This window comes from Ovis canadensis, chromosome 1, assembly GCF_042477335.2.
Source record: "Ovis canadensis isolate MfBH-ARS-UI-01 breed Bighorn chromosome 1, ARS-UI_OviCan_v2, whole genome shotgun sequence".
NCBI lineage: Eukaryota > Metazoa > Chordata > Mammalia > Artiodactyla > Bovidae > Ovis > Ovis canadensis.
In genome coordinates, this window is record NC_091245.1 from 230,519,696 (window position 1) to 230,541,456 (window position 21,761).

At 41.7% G+C, this 21,761-nt stretch overlaps 1 protein-coding gene, 1 long non-coding RNA gene and 1 pseudogene across 6 annotated transcripts in view; 1 reads left to right on the forward strand and 2 right to left on the reverse strand.

Moving 5' to 3' along the window:
- Window positions 1-931: 931 nt before the first annotated feature.
- On the reverse strand, window positions 932-8,323 carry IL12A (interleukin 12A). Of its 2 annotated transcripts, XM_069580392.1 has the most exons (7): window positions 7,923-8,323; window positions 7,156-7,307; window positions 4,142-4,255; window positions 3,747-3,788; window positions 3,629-3,670; window positions 3,385-3,528; window positions 932-1,641 (listed from the first exon to the last, which is right to left on the reverse strand). In XM_069580392.1, the coding sequence occupies exons 1-7, from the start codon at window positions 7,936-7,938 to the stop codon at window positions 1,486-1,488; spliced, it is 666 nt and encodes a 221-aa protein (XP_069436493.1). In that variant the 5' UTR covers window positions 7,939-8,323; the 3' UTR covers window positions 932-1,485. The 2 variants fall into 2 exon arrangements, with proteins under 2 accessions (XP_069436493.1, XP_069436487.1); XM_069580386.1 differs by lacking the exon at window positions 7,923-8,323 and having other exon boundaries at window positions 7,156-7,461.
- LOC138435570 (uncharacterized) overlaps window positions 7,440-21,761 on the forward strand; it is a 59,357-nt gene continuing 45,035 nt past the window's right edge. For 2 of the 4 annotated variants that reach the window (XR_011255141.1, XR_011255139.1), the window contains exons 1-3: window positions 7,440-8,004; window positions 8,129-8,457; window positions 8,678-8,829. This is a non-coding gene — a long non-coding RNA (uncharacterized lncRNA). The remainder of the gene's footprint in view (window positions 8,005-8,128; window positions 8,458-8,677; window positions 8,830-21,761) is intronic. The other 2 variants (XR_011255140.1, XR_011255142.1) reach the window with 2 other exon arrangements.
- Window positions 17,549-18,438, reverse strand: LOC138929824 (small ribosomal subunit protein bS18m pseudogene; annotated as a pseudogene).

Sequence of the window (21,761 nt, forward strand, 5' to 3'; positions counted from 1 at the left end):
AATGCGATTAACAGAGTTCGAAAATTACATGGTATTCCATCAGGTAAGTCTTTAAAAATTCTCATTGTTTAAAGAATTAAAAAGCACATCTCTCAAGCCAGAGCAAGGCTATTACCCATGTGCCACGTGGAGCAAGGCTATTACCCATGCGGTCTGGGCAGGAGTTCTATATCATTCAAAGCAAAGGGAGAATTTTCTTATTGTAATTTAGAAACAGTTCTCCCCTGAGAGACCAAGGGGTCACAAAAATTAGAATAATGTAACTAGAAAGCCTCTCAATGATGCTTTTCCCAGTTGGAGGATGCTATTATGTATTTGGCTAATGCACAGTGTGTTACTGAGCTGTGGTTAATAGGGAAAAACATTTTTATGTGTTTTAGAGTCAGATGTTGCACAAAAATAATAAAGTATATACTCACAGGCTGTAACTTCACTCAAACGGCCTCAGAATTAAAGTCTATCAGGCTTACGAGGCTTCCTTTAAAATATGAGGTTAAAGGACTTCCCTAGTGGTCCAGTGGTTAAGAATCTGCCTGCCAATGCATGGGACATGGGTTTGATCCCTGGGTCTGGAAAAATTCAGATTACACGCCACACAGGAACTAAACCCACGCTCCCCAACTACTGAGCCCGTGCTCTAGACAGGAGAAGCCACGGCAAGGAGAAGCCTGTGTACCGCAGCTAGAGGGTAGCCCCTGGCCACTTGCTGCAACTAGAGAAAACTCACACGCAGAAACCAAGACCCAGCAGAGCCAATAAATAAATAATAAAATTCTTAGAGATGTTACAAAAATAAAATATGGGATTAAAGGAACTAGTAAGTGGGCAAGGATATCGTGGCATTCTTTCTAAGGTGATTGTTTTCAAATTTCACCAGTTTTCAGTTTTCCCACAATGTGTATTTTAGCATTCAAAGCATTCCAATCACATTAGAAAAACAGAATTACTTTTTCTTTTAATTCATTCATTTTATTTTTAGAACAACATAAGATATATCTCAAATCCACTTGGCAATAAATATCTTAATAAATATAACATAAATAAATATAAATTAGTTCACATGCTTTCATGAACATAAAATTATATAAATAAATACTTTAAAATAAATTATGTTTGAGTGTTTGTTTCTACAAACACTTTGGTACTAAAATAGCTTATAATTCCTTCTCTTTTAAAGGGAGAAAAAAGAAAACACGTTCTGTGAGGACATTTTCCCTCATCAATTTGCTCATGAAAACTTATGAAAATAACTTATGCCTAGTAAATACGAAATAGACTTGATCAAAAGAATCATGTGGATAGAACAGTCACATTCTGCAAGTCTGGAGAGATGACTCATGGAAACAAGCATGAGAATTCTGTCCAGCTTCAGTAGGGACAGGTCCAGCCACCCCCTCCCCAGTTCTTAACCCATGCCCTATTACAATCTCTTTGGTTCCAATTTTTCTAAAAAATGATTTGAAGGTTAGGAGAGACCTCAGCATTCTAGGAAGAACTCAGATAGCTCATCATTCTGTCGATGGTCACCGCACGAATTCTGAAGGCGTGAAGAAGGATGCAGAGCTTGACTTTTGTCTTATAAAAATCCAGTTCTTCCAGGGAGGGTTTCTGTGGCACAGTCTCACTGTCGAAATTCAGGGCCTAGGAGAATAAATATTGAGCATGTCATAGACGGTATTCCAAAATTAAAACGTTCATCTGTAAAAACGGGTGAAGCCAATACACGTCTCAGAGCCTGCAACCCACTCCCTCATCCCTTCTCCTAAACCCAATGCGAATCCACTCCCAGCCAGATGGGCAGGCAGAACCTGAGAGAAGAAGTGCTCATTATCCAAGCACATGGATCTTCAGTGAGCTCTGAAAAGACCCTGAAAGCTATTTAGAAAATCATCAGTGGGAGTTGCATTTTAGAAAGGAACAATTCTGTTAAGAGACATCTGCTGTGATATCCAATTAATTTTTGTACGTTACATTAAGAAGCTATGTCCTTTTCAGAACAGGGAGGTGATGGATTGCTACTGATCAGAAACTGTCTGTCAGTATCAGACCTGCTGACTACAGATACTCAGTCGTCTGAAATAAATAAATCTGGCACTGGGTCTCCCAGTTTGAGCCCTTTAATTTGATAACACAATGCAAGACCATGTGTGCGCAGTTGCTCAGTTGTGTCCGACTCTTTGTGACCCCATGGACTCTAGCCCATCAGGCGCCTCTGTCCATGGGACTATCCAGGCAAGAATACTGGAGTGGGTAGCTATTTCCTCTGCCAGGGGATCTTCCTGACTCAGGGATAGATCTTGGGTCTCCTGCATTGGCAGTCAGGTTCTTACTGCTGAGCCACTTGGGAAGCCCATATATTTGCACAACGTTCAGCACTTTTGCTTGTACTTCCTCACAAAAAGTCTAAAAGAAATGTAGAGTGGGTCATCACCCCATTTCACAGAGGAAGAAACTGAGGCACAGAGGTGCAGAATGTCTGGGCATAGTTGTCTGATTACTGGTGGAACTGACTCCATTCTTGGTCCCTGAAAATAAAATGTCGTCTACAGCTGTCTAGATGGTAACATTCTTTGATACTTGCATGATGTTCACTGCTTTTCAAACAAGTAATTTGGCACCAAAAAAAAAAAAAAGAAAAGAAAAAAGAATGAATGACATAAAAATAAATTTCTTTTCAGATAATCATTCTTGACGCCGTATTTATCCCATGCTCTGGTCACCACAGCAGCACCCTGCTCTTTCTTAAGTGGTTATTTCTATGTTTCATATTAGCATCATGTGTTCTGGTTATTCAGGAAATTACAAAGCAAGTTCTTGTCTCTGAGTAACACTGTGGACGTCCCCAGGGCATTTCTTTCTTTCATCCACATTTTGGTTCCGGATGGGTCCTATCCAGGCACTAGACTAGTATGTCTTTACTAACAGTATTTGCAGATGTGCATGCTGGCCCCTGTCAGGTACATCGCAGAGGTTTTAGAGATGTGTGAGAAGATGAGTGGAGTGGAATCCTTTTTTGGAGGTTTAAATACTACCTCTGCCATTTCCAAGCCGTGTGACCTCGGACAAGCGAATAACCCTCTAAGCATGGGATTCTTCCTTTCCACAGACCCCATGTGGTTGCCGTGGGGACAGCACACATATGAACATCTTTGCCCAGAGCCTGGGGCACATCGCATGATCAACAAGCAGGAGGCTGCTTTCCTTCATGTGATCGGCTCATGTTGCCCTCTCACTAGAGGGCGCCCTCAAGACTGTCTCCCCTACTATGTAACTGGCTTTGAAGGGGGCATTTCAGGCCTCCCTCAATCCAGGAAGGGCTGACAGTGGAGCCTTTCATCAGGGACCCTGGCTGGCTGTCTTAGCATGAAGGACGGGAGGTCTTACCTGCATTAGCTCAGCAATAGCTGCCAGCATGTTCTGGTCTAGAAAGACTTGCCTCTTAGGATCCATCAGAAGCTTTGCATTCATGGCCTGGAACTCCATGTGATACATCTTCAAGTCCTTGTAGATACTTCTAAGGCACAGGGTCTGCGTGATACAATGAAGTGGGGAAGGAACCATTGAGATGGGCTAAAAACATCCCCACCTACCCCAACGTTGCATTTGAAGAAAGAATCTTGTGTCTTACTGTCATAAAAGAGGTCTTTCCAGAAGACAGACAATGCCCATTCTAGAAGAAAAAAATAATGAGATATCAATGATATGAATTCATAATATGAGCTGAAACTTTCAATTTTCTGACTTACAGTTATTAAAGAGGTCTCTCTGGAAGCCAGGCAACTCTCATTCTAGAGCAAAAAAAAAAAAAAAAATCACACATCAAAAAGATACTAATTTTTAATATAAATTTTTTTGACTTCTCAAATATATCAAATTTTTTCACTGTGGTAAAAAACTCACATAACTATTTATCATCTTAACTATTTTAAAGTGTATAGTTCAGTAGTGTTATGTATATTTCACACTGTTGTAAAAAACCACATATTTTTACACATTTTGTTTCAAGTTGAACTTCTACAATGGCGCCTGTTGCCATCCCATGAGGACAGAGCCCAGAAGCATGCACATTTTTGGAAGAAGATGAGGTCTGATGTACAGCCCTTAACCATGGTATAAGCTTTGGGAGGAAAATCCTCTATACCGTGGCTAATTCCAGTGGTAAACAGGCCTCCACTGTGCTGGTTTTATCTTTGGTGATATCTTCATGATCAATCTCCTCAGAAGTGCAGGAGTAAAATTCTAGGGTTTGTCTGGCCTGTGAAATATAAAAAAAAAAAAACTCAGCTTATGATATTAATAAGGCACCAGGCTCCCCATAACACTGGCACCAAAGCAAGAGTTGGCTGCCTTTGACTGCCATCTCTGACCTGTAGAAAATTCAAAGTCTTCATAAGACCAAAGAAACTGGTCATTGACACTCTCTCCCTCTCCCTCCTCTCCTTTTGCTTACAACATGTTTCTCTGGATGATATGTTTTTCCGTTATGTAAATACTATAAATCATTTCAACAGGCTGTGCTAATCAGCCTCTACACCATGCTGGGACACTTGCTTCTGGTGAAAACAGTTTATTTTCCTTTTGCCAAAGCATCTGTGTTTTATGAATATCTTTTTCAAATATAGCTTCTAGAGGGGGATTGTTAAGGTCACCACTTGATGGATATAACAAGCATGCAACCGTGAAAACAAGTGGAGATTTCATGTGTGGTATACACACACACACACACATCATCTTACAAGCATGCTGAACACATTTATGAAATTTAGCTTAATAAGCCAATGATTTGTTGATTGAAGATCGAGATCATTTTTCCATTCAACAAGCCTGATATATGCTATGCTAGGTACTAAGGACTGTGAGAAAGAAGGGGACTGCATTATTCCCACCAGGATTCCCAGTTCAGCTGTGGAGACAGGCCAGTGCCCCAGTGACCAGGGGACACGCCGGCAGGTGAGAAGGGCTGAAGTGAAGGGTCAGAGGGCTCTAAGAAGGGAGTGGAAAGAGATGAAAAGGTTTCCCAGAGATGGGACATCCTCAGAGGAGGGGGATCGTCAGGCAGAGGGAACAGCATGGGCCTTGAATCAAAGCTTGAGAGTACAGGACACGTGTGGGCAACAAGTAGCAAAGCTTGCGACCCTGTCTGGGGTAGGAAGAAAAATGCCTCCGCCAGAGATATTCACCTCCCAATCCCTAGAACCTGAGACTATGTCACGTTATGTGGCAAAGGGGAATTAGGTTGCAGATGAAATTAAGGTCGCTAATCAGCTGACTTTGAAATAGATTATCCTGGAGTGTCTGGGTGGGTCTAGTGTAATCTCTGGATCCTTGTAAATGGAAGAGAGAGGCTGGAGAGTCAAGGTCAGAGAGATGAAGCCTGAGAAAGACTCATTTGTTGGCTTTGAGGATGGAAGGGGGTCACCAAGGAATGTGGACTGTTTCTACATGCTGGCAACGGCAAGAAAATGAATTCTTCTCTAGAGTCTCCAGAAAGAGATACAGCTCTACTGACACCTTAATTTTAGACCAGTGAGACCCATTGTGGATGTCTAACCTCCAGGGCTGTATGATAATAAGTTTGTGTTGTTTAAAGCCATTAAGTTTGTGGTAATTTGTTACAGCGGCAATAGAAAATGCTCCTGGAGGCCTGAGCAGGTTGTAAAAAGTTAGATTTGCAACTACACTGCAACAAGAAAAAGAAAAAAATCTCCAAATAAGACAATACTTTTATTTCTGTGATAATTGCCTTCCTTTATTCCAAAATGAAACAGTGACTGTCTATATTATTATGGCATTGTTAAAAAAGATGAATCTATGAAATAGTGCCTGGCATACCATAGGCACTCAATAAGTAATTTTTAAATGAAAAAATGAATAAATAGAGCAAAAAGGCAATGTGAGTCCAACTACTAAAGTTCTTCAAATCTTTTCAGGAGAAGCTAGAAATCTGGATTCTTATATGACAGGTCTACTTTTTCAATGACATCAAACTCAAAAATTAAAATAAAATATAAAAGACACTGGCCAAACTTTACAGATCTGTGGGCTGGATACGGCCTCTGAATCACATGCATTTGCTACCTCTGTTTTCTCTACAAGTAGCCAGCTGATTTGTTCTGGCAAATTTGACACAGGAATCATATTAAAAAATCAAATTGAGTTCTCTGATCTTCTGACCTTTGGTGCTGCCTCTGGGAGGAGGAGAGTCAAATTTTTCACATGAAGCATCTATTTAAATCAGAGCTCCTAAGTTTTACCCATATCATACTTTTCTTTAGGAATCAAAGGACTTATCTCTTCAGTTTTCACTTGGTGAGCTGCCTTTTTAATTAAGATGGATTGAACTGTAAGGAACAATGGTCAGCCCATTATAAAAGGTTGGAGGTGGGGAGAGTTCCTTAAGGAGAACTTGTGGCACTGAGCTTACTTTAAGATATTCATAAAGCAACAAGCTAGAAATATTCAAGAAAGATTTACTAGAGAGCAGGAAGGTCAAAGGACATCTTTTAAAATATCAGTTTAGGCTGTTGCAGCCAAAGAAATAGATGTTGGAAAGTTTTTAAAGGAAGAAGAAAAAGAAATTTTTTGCATTAAAATATGAAAGCTAAAAAAAAAAAAATGACTGAAGCTTTAAATAAAATTAGATAACTCGCCCTCTAGAAAAGGAAGCCTGGACATGCACTGTCACAAACCCCCAGAAATGTGTTACTGTCAACAAACAGAGCCACCAGACTGGAAGCTGGCGAGGACTGTGTGGGGCAGGGCCGATTCATCTTGGTAGCCCCCAGAGCACAGAGGCTGCCCCTAATAACAGTTTCCTGGATTGATAAGTTGGCAGAGGAAAAGTGTGGGCCTGACACAATTCCATCTCTGTTGGCAGGCTACAGGGAACACTGTAAATATCCACTTTCCACTGTGTAGGCACAGCCAAAACGAATGCCATTGTAATTTATGACCTCTCCTGCCTTCTCTGGAGACACAATTTCATTGAGACTCTTTAGCTAATAGTTGAGCCATTTGTAAAGTTCCCTCTTTCTCTCTTGACAGCTCCTGATTAACTTCCACAATTTCCCTGCAGTTCCTTCAGGTGACCAGGGGTTCAGAGATGTCGCTTCACTAGACAGACTGCAGTGGGAACAAGGACAATGAAAAGCTCACCTTCTGCAGCGTGTTGCTGACGGCCCTCAGCAGGTTTTGGGAGTAGTCAAGGCAACTCGTTCCTGGGCCTGCTGTGGTGGTGGGCAGGCTCCTGCCCAAACTAAGGTGGGGCAGGTGGTGGAGGAGAACCAGGGTGGATATGAGGAGGAGGCCTGCAAGGGAATCCAGGGGAAGAATGAGCAGGCCGGCCTCCACCTTCCATCTCTTCTGGACATCTCCGCCCATCTCCTTCTGGGCACCAACCTCCCACTGATCTTTCAGCAACTAAGAGATGACGAATTAAGCTCTTGAAAGGCAGTGCTCTGTTCTAGGGCTGGAAACCAACTCACAGACACTATTGCCTTGTGAGTTCAGACCAGGGTGCAGGGCAGAGTTCACCCAGAAAAAGTCTCCATTTCAGGAGGAGGGAAAGCGAGGCCAGGAGGGGAAGCCACCCACTGTTTAGAGACAGCCTTGCTTTGAAGCCGACTAGCTAGGATCTGTCTTTCCTCTTAATGGTGTCGCCAAGGGAGCCTGGGCAAGAAATTATCTTGCGGGGCCTCAGTTTCTCATCCTTGAAGTGGGGCGGTTGTAATTTATGAGCTCCTGGGGCTGTACCACAGTTAAAAAAGAGGATGTCTTATTGGGCGCAGGATAAGCCCGCAGTGTCTCCCCGCGTCCTTCCTCCTCTGCACGAGATTGCGGTCTTCCAGTCTCCACGTAGCCCATCCCAAGTTTCTGCCTCCCGGCCGCGGTCCCCCAACCCGAGCGCGAGGCTGGTTACTCACTGCGAAGCGGGCACATGCTGAGCGGAGCGGCGAGGACGCGGAACCGAGCCGGCAGCTGGACGCAGACGGGTGCGCGCGGCAGGTGAGGGTGGTGGTTGGGAGGCCAACCCAGGGGTCACATTTTTATAATTGCCCGAGGCGCGGCAGGACTTTCCCGGGACTCTGATCTCTTGCTTGCTTTCTCTCTCTGTCTCTCTCTACATCAGCTTCTCGATGACACGTGGAGTCTAGCCCGCGGGGCTGGAGCGCTTTCGGATTAACTCCCCGTGCGCCCGGCCGCAGTTGTTCCGGGACGGCCCCGCCGCCTCCGGCCTGGCCCAAAACGAAAGTGAAATTCGGCTCAGCGTCGCGGCGCGGGGTCCCCGGGCAAGCCCGACCCCTGCCTCACCCTCCTCGGACGCCCCCCGCCCCCAGCTACCCAACCCTGGCCCCGTCGCCCCGCAGCGCCCCCTCCCGACGGAACACCGAGTAAGGCCACCCCCTGTCCATGCAAATTTAGGATGAGATCTGACCTCTCGCCTAGTTCTGGATGCGGGTAGGCAAATCATTCAATCATCATTCATTTTTTTCATATAGTCCACGGTGTGCCAGGGCGACACTGAGGGGCACCCAGCAGTGAACTGGTCACTTTCGGCTCACTCCCACACCATATCTGACTCAATGTGTTTTATTCTTGGGTACCATCTTAAATACAAAAAGGGGTGAAACAGACTGGCTGTGCAATAACTACTCTTAGAAAATCCAGTTTCTTACAGCGTCCAGGAGAGAATCGTTAGAGTTTAGTGGGATGGATGTACAGAGTCCTGGGAGGAGAGGTCAGAGAAAGGTCCTTTCATCAAGGAGCATTGGAGTTGAGGAGGCAGCAAAAGTGCCCAGAAGGAGGGAGCTGCGGCCTGATTGTTGACAGGTGAGTAGACGTTAGACCGATGCGGGTGAAATGGGATGCAAGTTCTAGGTCGAGGGAACAGGGATCAGACACACGGTTGGGGAAGGTAGAGGAAGGGGGTGATCTAGCACTCCTGTACAGTGTGTGAGGCTGGGAAGGGTGAGGGTGCTGTGCTTGAGGGCAGTAGGGTCCCTGCTGGGAAGTGTACTTTCTGCTGAGAGGGTTTTAGGCAGGAGATGCGGTTGCATTTGCATGATGGGAAAATCAGCAGTAGTGTGGAGGATGGGGGCTTCCCTGGTGGCTCAAAGGTAAAGAATATGCCTACAGTGGAGGAAACCTGGGTTCAATCCCCTGGAGGAGGAGGGCATGGCAACCCACTCAGTATTCTTGCCTGCAGAATTCCATGGACAGAGGAGCCTGGTGGGCTACAGTCCATGGGGTCACAAAGAGTCAGACATAACTGAGTGACTAACACACACATACACATGAGGGATGGGTCGCAGGGGTCAGGAGTGGAGGGCATGACCAAGCCCTATTCAGATTGGAGACTCAAGGGTGGGCAATGGAATCCTCAGGATGGGGAGGGACCAAGACTTGGTAACTCCTCAGCTGAGCAGGATAGGAAGGTGCTAAGGATGGCTGAAGAGAGGTGGTTATGGTTCCTGCACAGGGGTTACTGTAAGAGGGGAGTGAGTTTGGAGGAGACACTGAGAAGTTCCATTTTGGATGTGTTGGGTTTGAGGTTCCTGTGGGACTTTTCAGTTCACTCATTTCTACCATGAGCGTTAGTCACCCTGGGTATGTATGAAAGGGAAGGGTGTGTTTGATCATCCACTCAGAGCCTCTAATGGATCTGACTGCACTATGGCCCCAGGACTTCAGTGTCCAATATCCACCTTTGGGCAGATGCACTCATGTTGTAGAGGGATAAGCCTTTTGGAGTACAGGAGAGAAGAGTGGTGCTTCCTCTGAATCCCTGTTGAAGTCTGGATGGATGAGGTCATAGTAAGCCTTGAGATGTTGCCGTGAATGCAAGGCAGGGCCAACCTTTACTAAAGATGTGGTGATGAAACCAATTAGGAGAAAGCTGTGTTAACCCCTTCTCTGATTCCAGCTGTCTGCTTTATTGGTATCAGTCTCCTTAGCAGATCATCTGCTATGAGGTACCCACCATAGGGACTTTTAGATGTGTGTAAAATGAGACCAACAGTTGATCTCTAAGGCTCCTTCCAACACTGTGGTCTAAGAATTAGAGAGCAATGCATTGTCAGAAACAGTTGCATCTGCAGGTTGTGTGAAGCAAATAAGGGGTGCTGAGCTGTACTGTTGCCATAGGGATTTAGGATGGAGTTATGTATACTTGAAGTCAGAATGAAGTCAAGTTTAGCTGAGCCATTTCTCCTTTGGGAGGGCTGTCTCCTATGAAAAAGAATTTCTGAAGCGTAAATGAACATAGGGCCTATGCTCAGAATAGATTCTTGGCCACCAGACATTGTTTCTAACCTGTACTTTAGTGAAACAGTTCTCTGATGTGCTGCACATTCTGTAGCCAAGATAAAAGGACAGCTTTCTTCTGAGATAACATTGCTTTTCTATAAGAGACATTCTTTGCCCGTGATCGCTATTACATGGTGTCTAGCACTATATTGGAAGTCTTGGCCAATGAGATAAGGAAAGAAAAAGAAATGAGAGATTTAAAATTGGAAAGTAAAAGACAAAATCTCATTATTTACAGTTGATATATAAAAAAACAACAGAAAGAATAGATCAAATACTAAACTAATAAGAGAATTAATCTGTACAGACTCTATCTATAAACTTCATTGGATACAAATACTAACTTTCAAAAATCAACCAAATTTCTTTACATCTGTAACAACATTTTATAAAATATAATAAAAATAATGTACCAGATAATAAATAGACAATAATAAAAAGAAGATACCATTCATAATAGCAGCCAAACTATAAAGTAACTGCCTGTTGATGGGGAAGCAGTACATGGACTCTAGACTGTTTGAATCCAGGTTCTGTTAGTTACTTGCTGTGTGTTCTTGTGCAAATTACCTATCTGTCTGAGCTCAGTTTCCTTATCTGAAAAATTATGATAATAAAGGTACTGTAGGGTGGTTGTGATTATTACACGAGTTAATGTAAGCATAAAATCATCTTTAGGGAAAATTCAGTCAAGAACATAGAGTGATTTAATTTAAATGGAAACGCATAACCTTGGGTGGAAGATCTTAAGATACAAATAGCTCAAGTCTCTTTTAGTTAATTCACATATTCAATGCAATCCCAATACAAATTACAAATAACTTTTCTGAGGAACTTAATAATAAGCCTAATCTAAAATATATAAGAATAAAAGCCCATGAATATCTAAGTTAAACCTGTAAAGAAATAATAGAGACAGGCAAATAGCCCTACCAGATATAAAGATATAGTTCAGAGCAATAGTAATAAAAATAACATTTGGCAATAGGACAGTCAAATGCACCTTTCAAACAAAATAGAAAGTTATAGACAGACTCATATGTATGTATATGTAGTATAAAGGTGTGATGGCACTTAGATCAATCAGGGAAGCATGGATTGTTTAGTAGAAAATGTTATCACACAGAAGTGGAGCCACTTAGAAGTAGGTTCAAGACTAAATGTGAAAAGTAAAAGTATTACAATAGTAGAAGAAAATGTAGGACACTATCTTCATCATTCAAGAGTGGGAAGGACCTCTTAAAAACACGAAAGCCCCAAGCTATAAGTGAAACACTCATAGATTTGATTACATATAATTAAAAATTTCTGTAGTATGATTTCCTGTTAACTATGAACAAAGTTAACAGATAGCTGACAGACTGGGAGAAAATATTGTGCAATGTCTAAAACCAACAGGAAAGTATAGATGGTATAGAAGTATAGAAGACTAAAAGTCAGTAAGAAAAATAAACCCCAATGACAATGGGCAAAACTTATGAACAGGCAACAATATACAGAGAGGAAACCTCAAAGGCTAACCAGTGTGAGGAGATGCTCAAATATAGTATAATCTGAAAACTACAACAGCAAAGAAGAATAATGTATCACTTTGACCTTTTAGACCACCAAAAAAATGAGTACATTGGACACTGACAAGTGTTGGTGAAAATGTAGGATCCTAGGTTCTTTTATATAATGCAAGTAGGCTGATGCAGCTATACTGGAGGGCGTTTTGGCATCTGGTTCCAGTTGGATTAAGTATATGCATACCTGATTATCCAGTGTTCTAGCTTGGGTATACATCCTAAAGAGATATAGATGCCAAGGTCCATGAAAGGGCGTGTATGAAGATGTTCATACATGTTAAGTCATTGGTTGTAGTGGTGGGAGTTGGAGACCATCTAGCTGCCCACCAGTGGGGAAATGAATAAATAAAATGTGAGGGATCTGCTTCCTGGAGTATTCTGCAACATTTAGAAGTAGTGGACTAGATGTATACACATCAATATGAGTATATCTTTAAAACATAATACTAGGTAAAAACATAAAGATAAAACCAGAATAAGTTCTGTGTATAATACTAGACACAGACAGTTAAACCTCTTGCAGTCAGGTTTGTTTAGGAATACAAAAAAAAAAATTGGATTTTAGAAAAAGAAAAGACAGCATCTCATGATTAAACACCATATTTCTGCAGCAAAATGTAGGAATGGGTTACATTAAGTGGATAAAGGCTACAAATAGCCTCATGTCCCATGCATCAGATTTTGCTAAGTGAGTTTAAGGAAAAACTTTTGGGGTCCAGAGCTATGAGGTTTCAGAATTGTGGATAAGCAATGGCAGACTTGTGTTTACTTTAATGAGAAGAATATATTCAAAATGGTACATGTTATACAAGGACACTTGCAAACAAATGAAATGTGTTAAAAATATTAGATCTCACTGAGGAGTGATGAGATGAGAATGAGGAATGGGGATAAAAAATATATATAAATATAAGTATGTGTGTGTGTTAGTCTCTCAGTCAGTCTGACCCTTTGCAACCCCATGGATTGTAGCCTGCCAGGCTTCTCTGTCCATGGAATTTTCCAGGCAAGAATACTGGAGTGGGTTTTTTGCAAACTTTAATTGTAGTTTGGTACATTCAGATAGTTTTTCTATTAGTCATTCTTTTCCCACTGAGTTTGAGCAGTGGACCAATCTGAGATCTCATCTAATAGATCCATCACTGGTAATCAGAGGTCTTTTCAGATATTTGGCAGAATGTTTTAAGGTCTTGTATCACTCTTTCTCAGCTGGACATGGTCTTGTTCCCCAGAGGACATTTGGCAAAGTCTGGAAAAATTTTTGTTGTTTTGATAGAGACAGGGATTGCTACTGGCATCTAGTGGGTGGAGAAATGATGCCACGTACTACTCAAGATCCTATAGTACACAGGATGGCTTCTCCCACCCCCAAACTGAAATAAGTTACACTGTCCAAATTATCAGTGGTGCTGGATACCTGCAGCTGTACCAAATAATCAGTAGTTGCTCAGACTACGTGCCTTTGTTGTTATTTTCCTTGGGAGACAAGTTCACAGTCATAGGCTCTGAACTGAAGACTTAGCACTGTATCTTTGGTGCCATGATTTAGAGTGGCAGCCGATTCCTGGAAGAAGTGAGGTTCCAAAGAGGTTTGTGATCTGTGTGTCAATGTGAATCTGTAAGTAGGTATTGTAAACACCGGGGTCCTTCATAACATAGTGAGGAATTTGCTGTCAGTTTTCCTGAAGTTCTGTTCTATAGAGATCATTGAGTTTGAGCATAAATCAGCTGGTGTTCTCACGCCTCACCTGACAGAGTGGGGTCCAGTACAGCTCTGCTTCTGAAAGGTGACCTGTCAGGGTAAGAAGCAGAGCCTTATATTCCTGTTACGTGCCGAAGGATTGATGCTTTTGAACTGAGGTGTTGGAGAAGACTCTTGAGAGTCCCTTGGACTACAAGGAGATCCAACCAGTCCATCCTAGAGGAAATCAGTCCTGAATATTCATTGGAGGGACTGATGCTGATGCTGAAGCCCCAATACTTTGGCCACCTGATGTGAAGAACTGACTCACTGGAAAAGATACTGATGCTGGGAAAGATTGAGGGCAGGAGGAGAAGGGGGATGACAGAGGATGAGATGGTTTGGCATCACCAACTCGATGAACGTGAGTTTGAGCGACCTCCGGGAGTTGGTGATGGACAGGGAAGCCTGGTGTTCGGCAGTCCATGGGGTCACAAAGAGTCTGACATGACTGAGCGACTAAACTGAACTGAACTGAATAGGCAAGCTTCAGGCATGACATGTTAATGAGGCTGGTTCCATGGAGCAATTATTTTTTGGCAGTGAAGTGTTTCAGCAGCAGGGAGAAAAGTAGTGAGCTGAGCCAGAAAGACTGACTTTGCATCTACGATCAAAAGACCTTAATTCTAGCTGCCTTCTGCTACTTGGTAGCTGTATAAACTAAGACAGGCCACTGCCTTTCCTAATTTTCATATCTGCAAAATGGAGATGGTAGTGCTTGGTTGCCTAGTTTAGTCATGTGGATCATATTATATCTATCAATCACCAGGTAAGTATTTTTTAAAGTTGAAGAGAGTCATCACTATGAAATACCACTACACAGTGAGAGGAGTAGTAAAGATTTTTGGATTAAGGCACAGGGTCACTAGTTTCTTCCATAGCTGCCTCTTGGCACTCTTAAATGTTAAGTGGCAACTTCCCAATGAGGGGAAAGGGGAGTCCTAACCGTTCATAGTATTGTTTCTATAAGCAACATTTATATGTTATCATACTGTCTTCAGTTCAGTTTAGTCGCTCAGTCGTGTCCAACTCTTTGCGACCCCATGAATCGCAGCACGCCAGGCCTCCCTGTCCATCACCAACTCCTGGAGTTCGCTCAGATTCATGTCCATCGAGTCGGTGATGCCATCCAGCCATCTCATCCTTGGTCGTCCCCTTCTCCTCCTGCCCCCAATCCCTCCCAGCATCAGGGTCTTTTCCAATGAGTCAACTCTTCACATGAGGTGGCCAAAGTACTGGAGTTTCAGTTTCAGCATCATTCCTTTCAAAGAACACCCAGGACTGATCTCCTTCATAATGGACTGGTTGGATCTCCTTGCAGTCCAAGGGACTCTCCAGAGTCTTCTCCAACACCACAGTTCAAAAGCATCAATTCTTCAGTGCTCAGCTTTCTTCTCAGTCCAACTCTCACATCCATACATGACCACTGGAAAAACCATAGCCTTGACTAGATGGACTTTTGTTGGCAAAGTAATGTCTCTGCCTTTGAATGTGCTATCTAGGTTGGTCATAACTTTCCTTCCAAGGAGTAAGCATCTTTTAATTTCATGGCTGCAATTACCATCTGGAGTGATTTTGGAGCCCCCAAAATAAAGTCTGACACTGTTTCCACTATTTCCCCATCTATTTCCCATACTGTCTTAAATAACCTCAAAAATACTGACAGTGGTCTTCAAGAAAAAATTTCCAGAAAAGATGTTATTATTGCTCATTGATGCTCCAGAATAAAGGTTTTTATGAATATCATTGCAAATTTTTCTGGAACTTGAGATAGTTTAACAAACAAACAAGCAAAAATGATACGGCTCCTGGCCATTGCAGCCTCATGCCTGATGAGATCACCTGATGCTTAGACATGAAAAAGAAAAAGATGATAAATTTGATTATATAAAGAACAAACATTTCTACAACAAAAGGATACCATAGATAACATTTAAGACAAATGATAACCTAGAAAAAAAAAATTTGCAACAGTATGTGATAGATCAAGGGCTCATCTCCTTAGTATATGAGTATGAATATTAAAAAGGAAAAAGTCAACAATCCAATAAAAAAATGGGCAAAGGATATGAATAGACATTTTGAAGAAAGAAAAATATAAATTACTTAGAAACATATGACAAATAGCTGCACTTAAAATTAGATAAATGCAAATTAAAATGATTAGATATGGTTTTTAGCCTTATACTTCACAGAACTAAAAAGTTTGATGATTTATGGGTATGTTGAAATTGGTTGCCATATTATGTTGGTGGGAGTGTAATCTAGTGCAATCTATTGGAAGCATTAGTTGGCCATAGCTATTAAAATTAAAAAAATACACAAGTACTTTTGCTCAGCATTTCTATGTCCAAGAATTTATCCTATACACTATTTGCACATATTGGAGAAGGAAATGTCAACCCACTCCAGTATTTTTGCCTGGAGAATCCCATGGACAGAGGAGCCTGGCGGGTTACAGTCCATGGGGTTGAAAAGAGTTGGACACAACTGAGCTACTAACACTTTCACATATACATGAGGACTTAATTCCATGGAAAGTATTATTTTTAATATCAAAGACCTAGAACACTCTAATGTCCATTAATAGGGGCTTATTTCATTAAAAGATGGTTCATCTTTTCAATGGACTCTTCAGTGTAGCTTGAGTTAGATTTTTATGTGTGATAGGAACAATCTTCATTATATGAAAATTCATGTGAGGAAATTCCCTAGCAGTCCAGTGGTTAAGACTTCACCTTCCAATGCAGGGAGTGTGGGTTTGACCCCTGGTCAGGCAGTTAAGATCCCCTAGGCCTCGTGACCAAAAAATCCAAAAGACATAAAACAGAAGCAGTGTTGTAACAAATTCAACAAAGACTTTAAGAATGGTTCACATTTGAAAAAAATTTTGAAAAAAATAGTTATGTGAAAAATCAAGGTTCAGGGACTTCCCTGGAGGACAAGTGGTTAAGACTCCGCACTTCAAATGCAAGGTGTGATGGTTCTGTCCCTGGTCAGGAAAATAACATCTCACATGCTGTGAGCCATGGCCAAAAAAAATAATTAAGGCTCAGTGTCCACTGTGTAGTATCCTTCTGTTTGTGCAAGGAAAAAATATATACTTATATATTTATACACACACATATGTATGTATACATAGATGTAGGTGTAGTATCAACATAGACCTACATTCATAAGAGCATAGAAAATCAATCAACCATTTCCACTAGAGGAGATTGAATCTTTGAAGTACCGAGAAAATCTGCTTTTTATTGAATAGCCTCTTTATTGTTTGAATTATTTAACATTCAAATATATTGCAGCTTTATTTATTTTTGTTTTGCTTTATTTGTCTTTTAAAAGGTCACCTACTGGCAGGTGAAGTGAACTTCCCAGAGAGCTGCTGGGCCCATTCTGATAGCTCTTAAAAACATTTTTTAATTGAAACATTTACACTGTTGTGTAATCTCTGGGGTTTCTCAGGTGGCACAGTGATAAAGAATCCACCTGTCAATGCAGGAGATACTAGAGACTCGGGTTCCATCTCTAGATTGGGAAGATCCCCAGAGAAGGAAATGATAACCTACTCCAGTATTCTTGCCTGGAAAATGCCATGGACAGAGGAGCCTGGTGGGCCAGAGGTCCATGTTGTCACAAAGAGTCAAACACGACTGGGCACACATGCGCGAGCATTCAGTCCATTCATCCATCCATCCCTTTATCATTTCACTCTGTTTTGAAGAATACTCTGCACATGTGCTACACATCTTTAGATCTTCTCTTTCAACTATTATGTGACTCTCTTTCACTGGCTGGAGCCTTTCTAGCCTCTGGCCTGGTACAGTGGAAAGACCATGGGCTTTGCAGAACTGATTTAAAATCTAAACCTCCATCACTTTCTTTCTTTTTTTTAAATTGCAAAGTAAGTTTAGTGATGACAACTTTATATAATTTACTCCCTATATTTGATGTTACAAACTTTAGGGTCTTTGAGATATGCAGGATCCTTATATGTAACTGGCATGCTGCTGCTGTTGCTAAGTCGCTTCAGTCGTGTCCGACTCTGTGCGACCCCATAGACGGCAGCCCACCAGACTCCCCCGTCCCTGAGATTCTCCAGGCAAGAACACTGGAGTGGGTTGCCATTGCCTTCTCTTACTAAGAACCCTGCTACTGCTGCTGCTAAGTTGCTTCAGTCGTGTCCGACTCTGCGCGACCCCAGAGACGGCAGCCCACCAGGCTTCCCAGTCCCTGGGATTCTGAGGCAAGAACACTGGAATGGGTTGCCATTTCCTTCCTCAGTGCATGAGAGTGAAAAGTGAAAGTGAAGTCACTCAGTCGTGTCTGACTCTTAGTGATCCCATGAACTGTAGCCCACCAGGCTCCTCCATCCATGGGATATTCCAGGCAAGAGTACTAGAGTGGGGTGCCATTGCCTTCTCCATGTAACTGGCATAACCCCCTATATTTGAGCTCTCTTAATTCTTTTTGTGATTTCTTTTTATTCCCACAAAGACCTGTTATGTGCCTCCCATAAATGCATCCAGTAAATGGAGACATAAACTGGGATAAAAGCTCTATATTCTTATAATCTACATGGTTTCCACACAAGATATAATTTTTCAGAGGCTCTTTATAAGGATTTTCCATTGGAGCAGGCAGGTCCTCCTTGCTTGTTATCTTTTTGTATTGTGAACAACTTCTTCACAGCACTGCATGAGTCCCGGAATTTGTGAGGCAGAGAGCACCTGTCACGAAATGCGTCAACTTTCTCCTCCCTAGCCTACTGCAAGAGCTACCACAGAGGCCATGGTTCCTTGCTCCTCCCCTTCCCTCCATCATTTTCTAACTGTACAGTTTTTGGTTATTTCATTAACTTTTCTGAACTCCTATAAAACAGGAAGAAAAACACCTACCTGCTGGGATTGTTGGGACAATTTATTGGGATCATGTACATACAGCTGGGCAATGGGTGAGGCCCTGTAACACAGCAGCCTTGCCCTTAGTATGTTAGAGCATGTTGCTAGTTTCCTTTTGTGGGGCTGGTTTCTAAACAGTGATTGATGAGGCTTTAAATAACCCCTGGAGGGCCCATCACAAGCCCTATTCTTCAGTGAGTAGAAGGGCTGAGGTTAGTTTTTTGATGCTGTATGGCCCCTCATGTGGAAGGAAACAGAATATTCCTAGTTAAGACAATCCTTTTTTTGATTCTTAAAAAACAGTGAAATTTTCTCAACATACAAGACCTGAAAAGCAGGCTAGCTCGTACTAGCTTTTTAAAGTCTCCAAATAGTCATTTTTATAGTTTATATAGTCATTATTCATGTTTATTTTCCATTGTTTTTTATTCCTCCACATTTTTATGATCTTATACCAGAGACAATTGTTCTTTCTGCCTAAAGGGCTCCTTTTAGATTTCTTTGTTTTAAAGCACAGGTTTGCTGGCAACAAACCCTCTTACTTTTTGTCTTAAATGTCTTTATTTCGCCTTAATATTTGAAATATACTTTTGCTTGGCCGTTATTTTCTTTTAGCGTTTAGGAGATGTTATCCCAGAGTCCTCTGGCTTCCATTGCTTCTGTTTCTCATTGTTCTCCTGAGGGTAATATGGAAGATAGTCTGACTGATTTTAGGGAGGATTTTCTTTTTTTGTCTTGTTTTCCTAAAAATTTGGTTATACTATTCCTAAATGTGTTTTCCTTTGTATTTATCTTGCTCAAGGTTTGTAGTACTTCTTGAATCTATAACTTGATCCCTTCAAATTAATTTTGAAAAATTCTCAAATATTGCCCCTATTGCTCCAATTCAGTTTCGCTCTAGAACCCTTCTGGAATTTTAATTACACATATGTTTTACCTTTTCGCAATGTCTTACATATGTTTATGCTATTTTCTGTATTTTTCACCTTTTTCTTCTTTTTTTGATTTGAATGCTTCCATTTGGGTATTTTCTGGTAAACAATCTTCTGAATCACTAATGCATTTTTCATCTATCTAAACTGTTGTTAAATTCATTTATTGAACTTTAATTTCATCTGTCTAAACTGCTATTAAATTCATTTATTATATTTTGCAGTTTGGGAATTTATATTTGGCTTTTAATTTTTAATGCATAGATTTCAAATCTCTGATGAAATTCTCCATCTTGTCATCTATTTTCTTGAACATGTTGATTATAGTTATTTTGCATTCTGTGACAGATAATTCTAGTGTCTGGATCGTCTCTGTATCTGTTTCTATTGTGTATTTTTTCTCTTGCCCCACCCCTTTGTATGTCTGATAATTTTTGATTGAATGCCAGATATTGCTTATGAAAAGTTGTAAAGACTCTCAGTGATGTTAACTCTGGCAAATGGTCAGATTAAAAGCAGAATACCTTAAATTAATAAGGGAATAAGCTGACTGGAGCTTGGGTTTACAAGGCTGATCTGTATCTATTTACCCTTATTTCTAGAATGTAGTTCAATCATTCAGGAATGATTCAATCAAATCAGGAAGTGTTTATAAAACCCACTCTGCTTTGCTAGGCTCTGAGTGCTAATGTTTATTTATCCAGCACTATGGTACTGTCTGGAGAAGGCGATGGCACCCCACTCCAGTACTCTTGCCTAGAAAATCCCATGGATGGAGGAGCCTGGTAGGCTGCAGTCCATGGGATCGTGAAGAGTTGGACATGACTGAGCGACTTCACTTTCACTTTTCACTTTCATGCAATGGAGAAAGTGGCAACCCACTCCAGTGTTCTTGCCTGGAGAACCCCAGGGACGGGGGAGCCTGGTGGGCTGCCATCTATGGGGTCGCACAGAGTCGGACACGACTGAAGCGACTTAGCAGCAGCAGCAGCAGCATGGTACTGTCATTAGCTCTGTTTAGCTTCTCAGTCTCTTAATAGCCTTTTGTTTTTCCTCTCTGTTAGTCTCCTCTGCTTACTAATTGGCAAATATGTAGAGGAAAAATCTAGATAATTCTATTTAAATCAGTTCTCTGCACTTTCGTTCCTTCCAAAATTTTAGCATCTCAAGTCCTGGTTGTTTCGGTGGCCCTGAGCTTCAATATTTGTCTCTCCAATGAGTCTGCCAAAACTCCTGCTCACCTTTTCTGCTTTTTAAAAGCCATTCTCTGCTCAGCTTCTCTACCCTCTATCCATTATGCATGTGAGTCAGCAGATACTCAGTAGGGATTGTAGAATATCAGGTTTATCCCAGTGAGTTTGCCTTCTTTTAGGGATATTGACTTGACTCTTCAAGCCCTGGCTACCTCAGTGGCTCTTCAATGTTTTCAGACAATAACATTTTTTTAAAAATTTAGTTCTTCTAGCTATTTTCTTAGGAAGATATTTTTTTTTAACTACAAGCCAGCCTGCCATGGCTAGAAATAGAAACCAAATAGCCCTTTTAAATACAGGGTCTGCTAGGCATTCCGAAGTTAAAGCTTAAATTCAGAGTGATTATGACAACAGATGGAATTCTTCTTTTTAAAAATAATATACTATCCTTGGCACTAGAAGAGCTGTGATGAACACAGAGTAATAGGAATGACCTTTGGGACTTCCCAGGTGGCGCTAATGTTAAAGAACCTGCCTGTCAATGCAGGAGATATAAGAGATGTGGGTTAAGATATAAGAGACCCCTGGGTTGGGAAGATACCCTGGAGAAGGAAATGGCAGCTCACTCCAGCATTCTTGCCTGGAGAAGTCCATGGACAGAGGAGCCTGGCAGTCTACAGTCTATGGGGTTGCAAAGAGTTGGACATGACTGACGCTACTTAGCACAGGCTCCCCTGGTACCCCAGCTGGTAAAGAATCCACCTGCAATGCAGGAGGCCCCTGTTGGATACCCGGGTCAGGAAGATCCCCTGAAGAAGGCATAGGCTACCCACTTCAGTATTCTTGGGCTTCCTTGGTGGCATAGGTGGTAAAGAATTCGCCTGCAGACCTGAGTTTGATCCCTGAGTTGGGAAGATCCCCTGGAGAAGGGGATGGCTACCCACTCCAGTATTCTGGCCTGGAGAATTCCATGGACAGAGGAGTCTGGAAGGCTACAGTGTATAGAGTGGCAAAAAGTTGGACATGACTGAGCAACTTTCACTTTCAGTTTTCACTTAGCACAGCATAGCATATAACATAGGTATTACTACTATCATCCCCATTTTTGTAGATGAGGAGAT

What these genes read in the sequence shown, in the direction of transcription:
- IL12A (XM_069580386.1), bottom strand. Translation starts at nt 7,380, where the DNA reads ATGGGCGGAGATGTCCAGAAGAGATGGAAGGTGGAGGCCGGCCTGCTC. An exon ending in TCAGCAACACGCTGCAGAAG is followed by an intron (nt 4,256 to 7,155) that starts GTGAGCTTTTCA and finishes TATATTTCACAG; the next exon opens with GCCAGACAAACCCTAGAATT. An exon ending in GAGAGACCTCTTTAATAACT is followed by an intron (nt 3,671 to 3,746) that starts GTAAGTCAGAAA and finishes TTTTTCTTCTAG; the next exon opens with AATGGGCATTGTCTGTCTTC.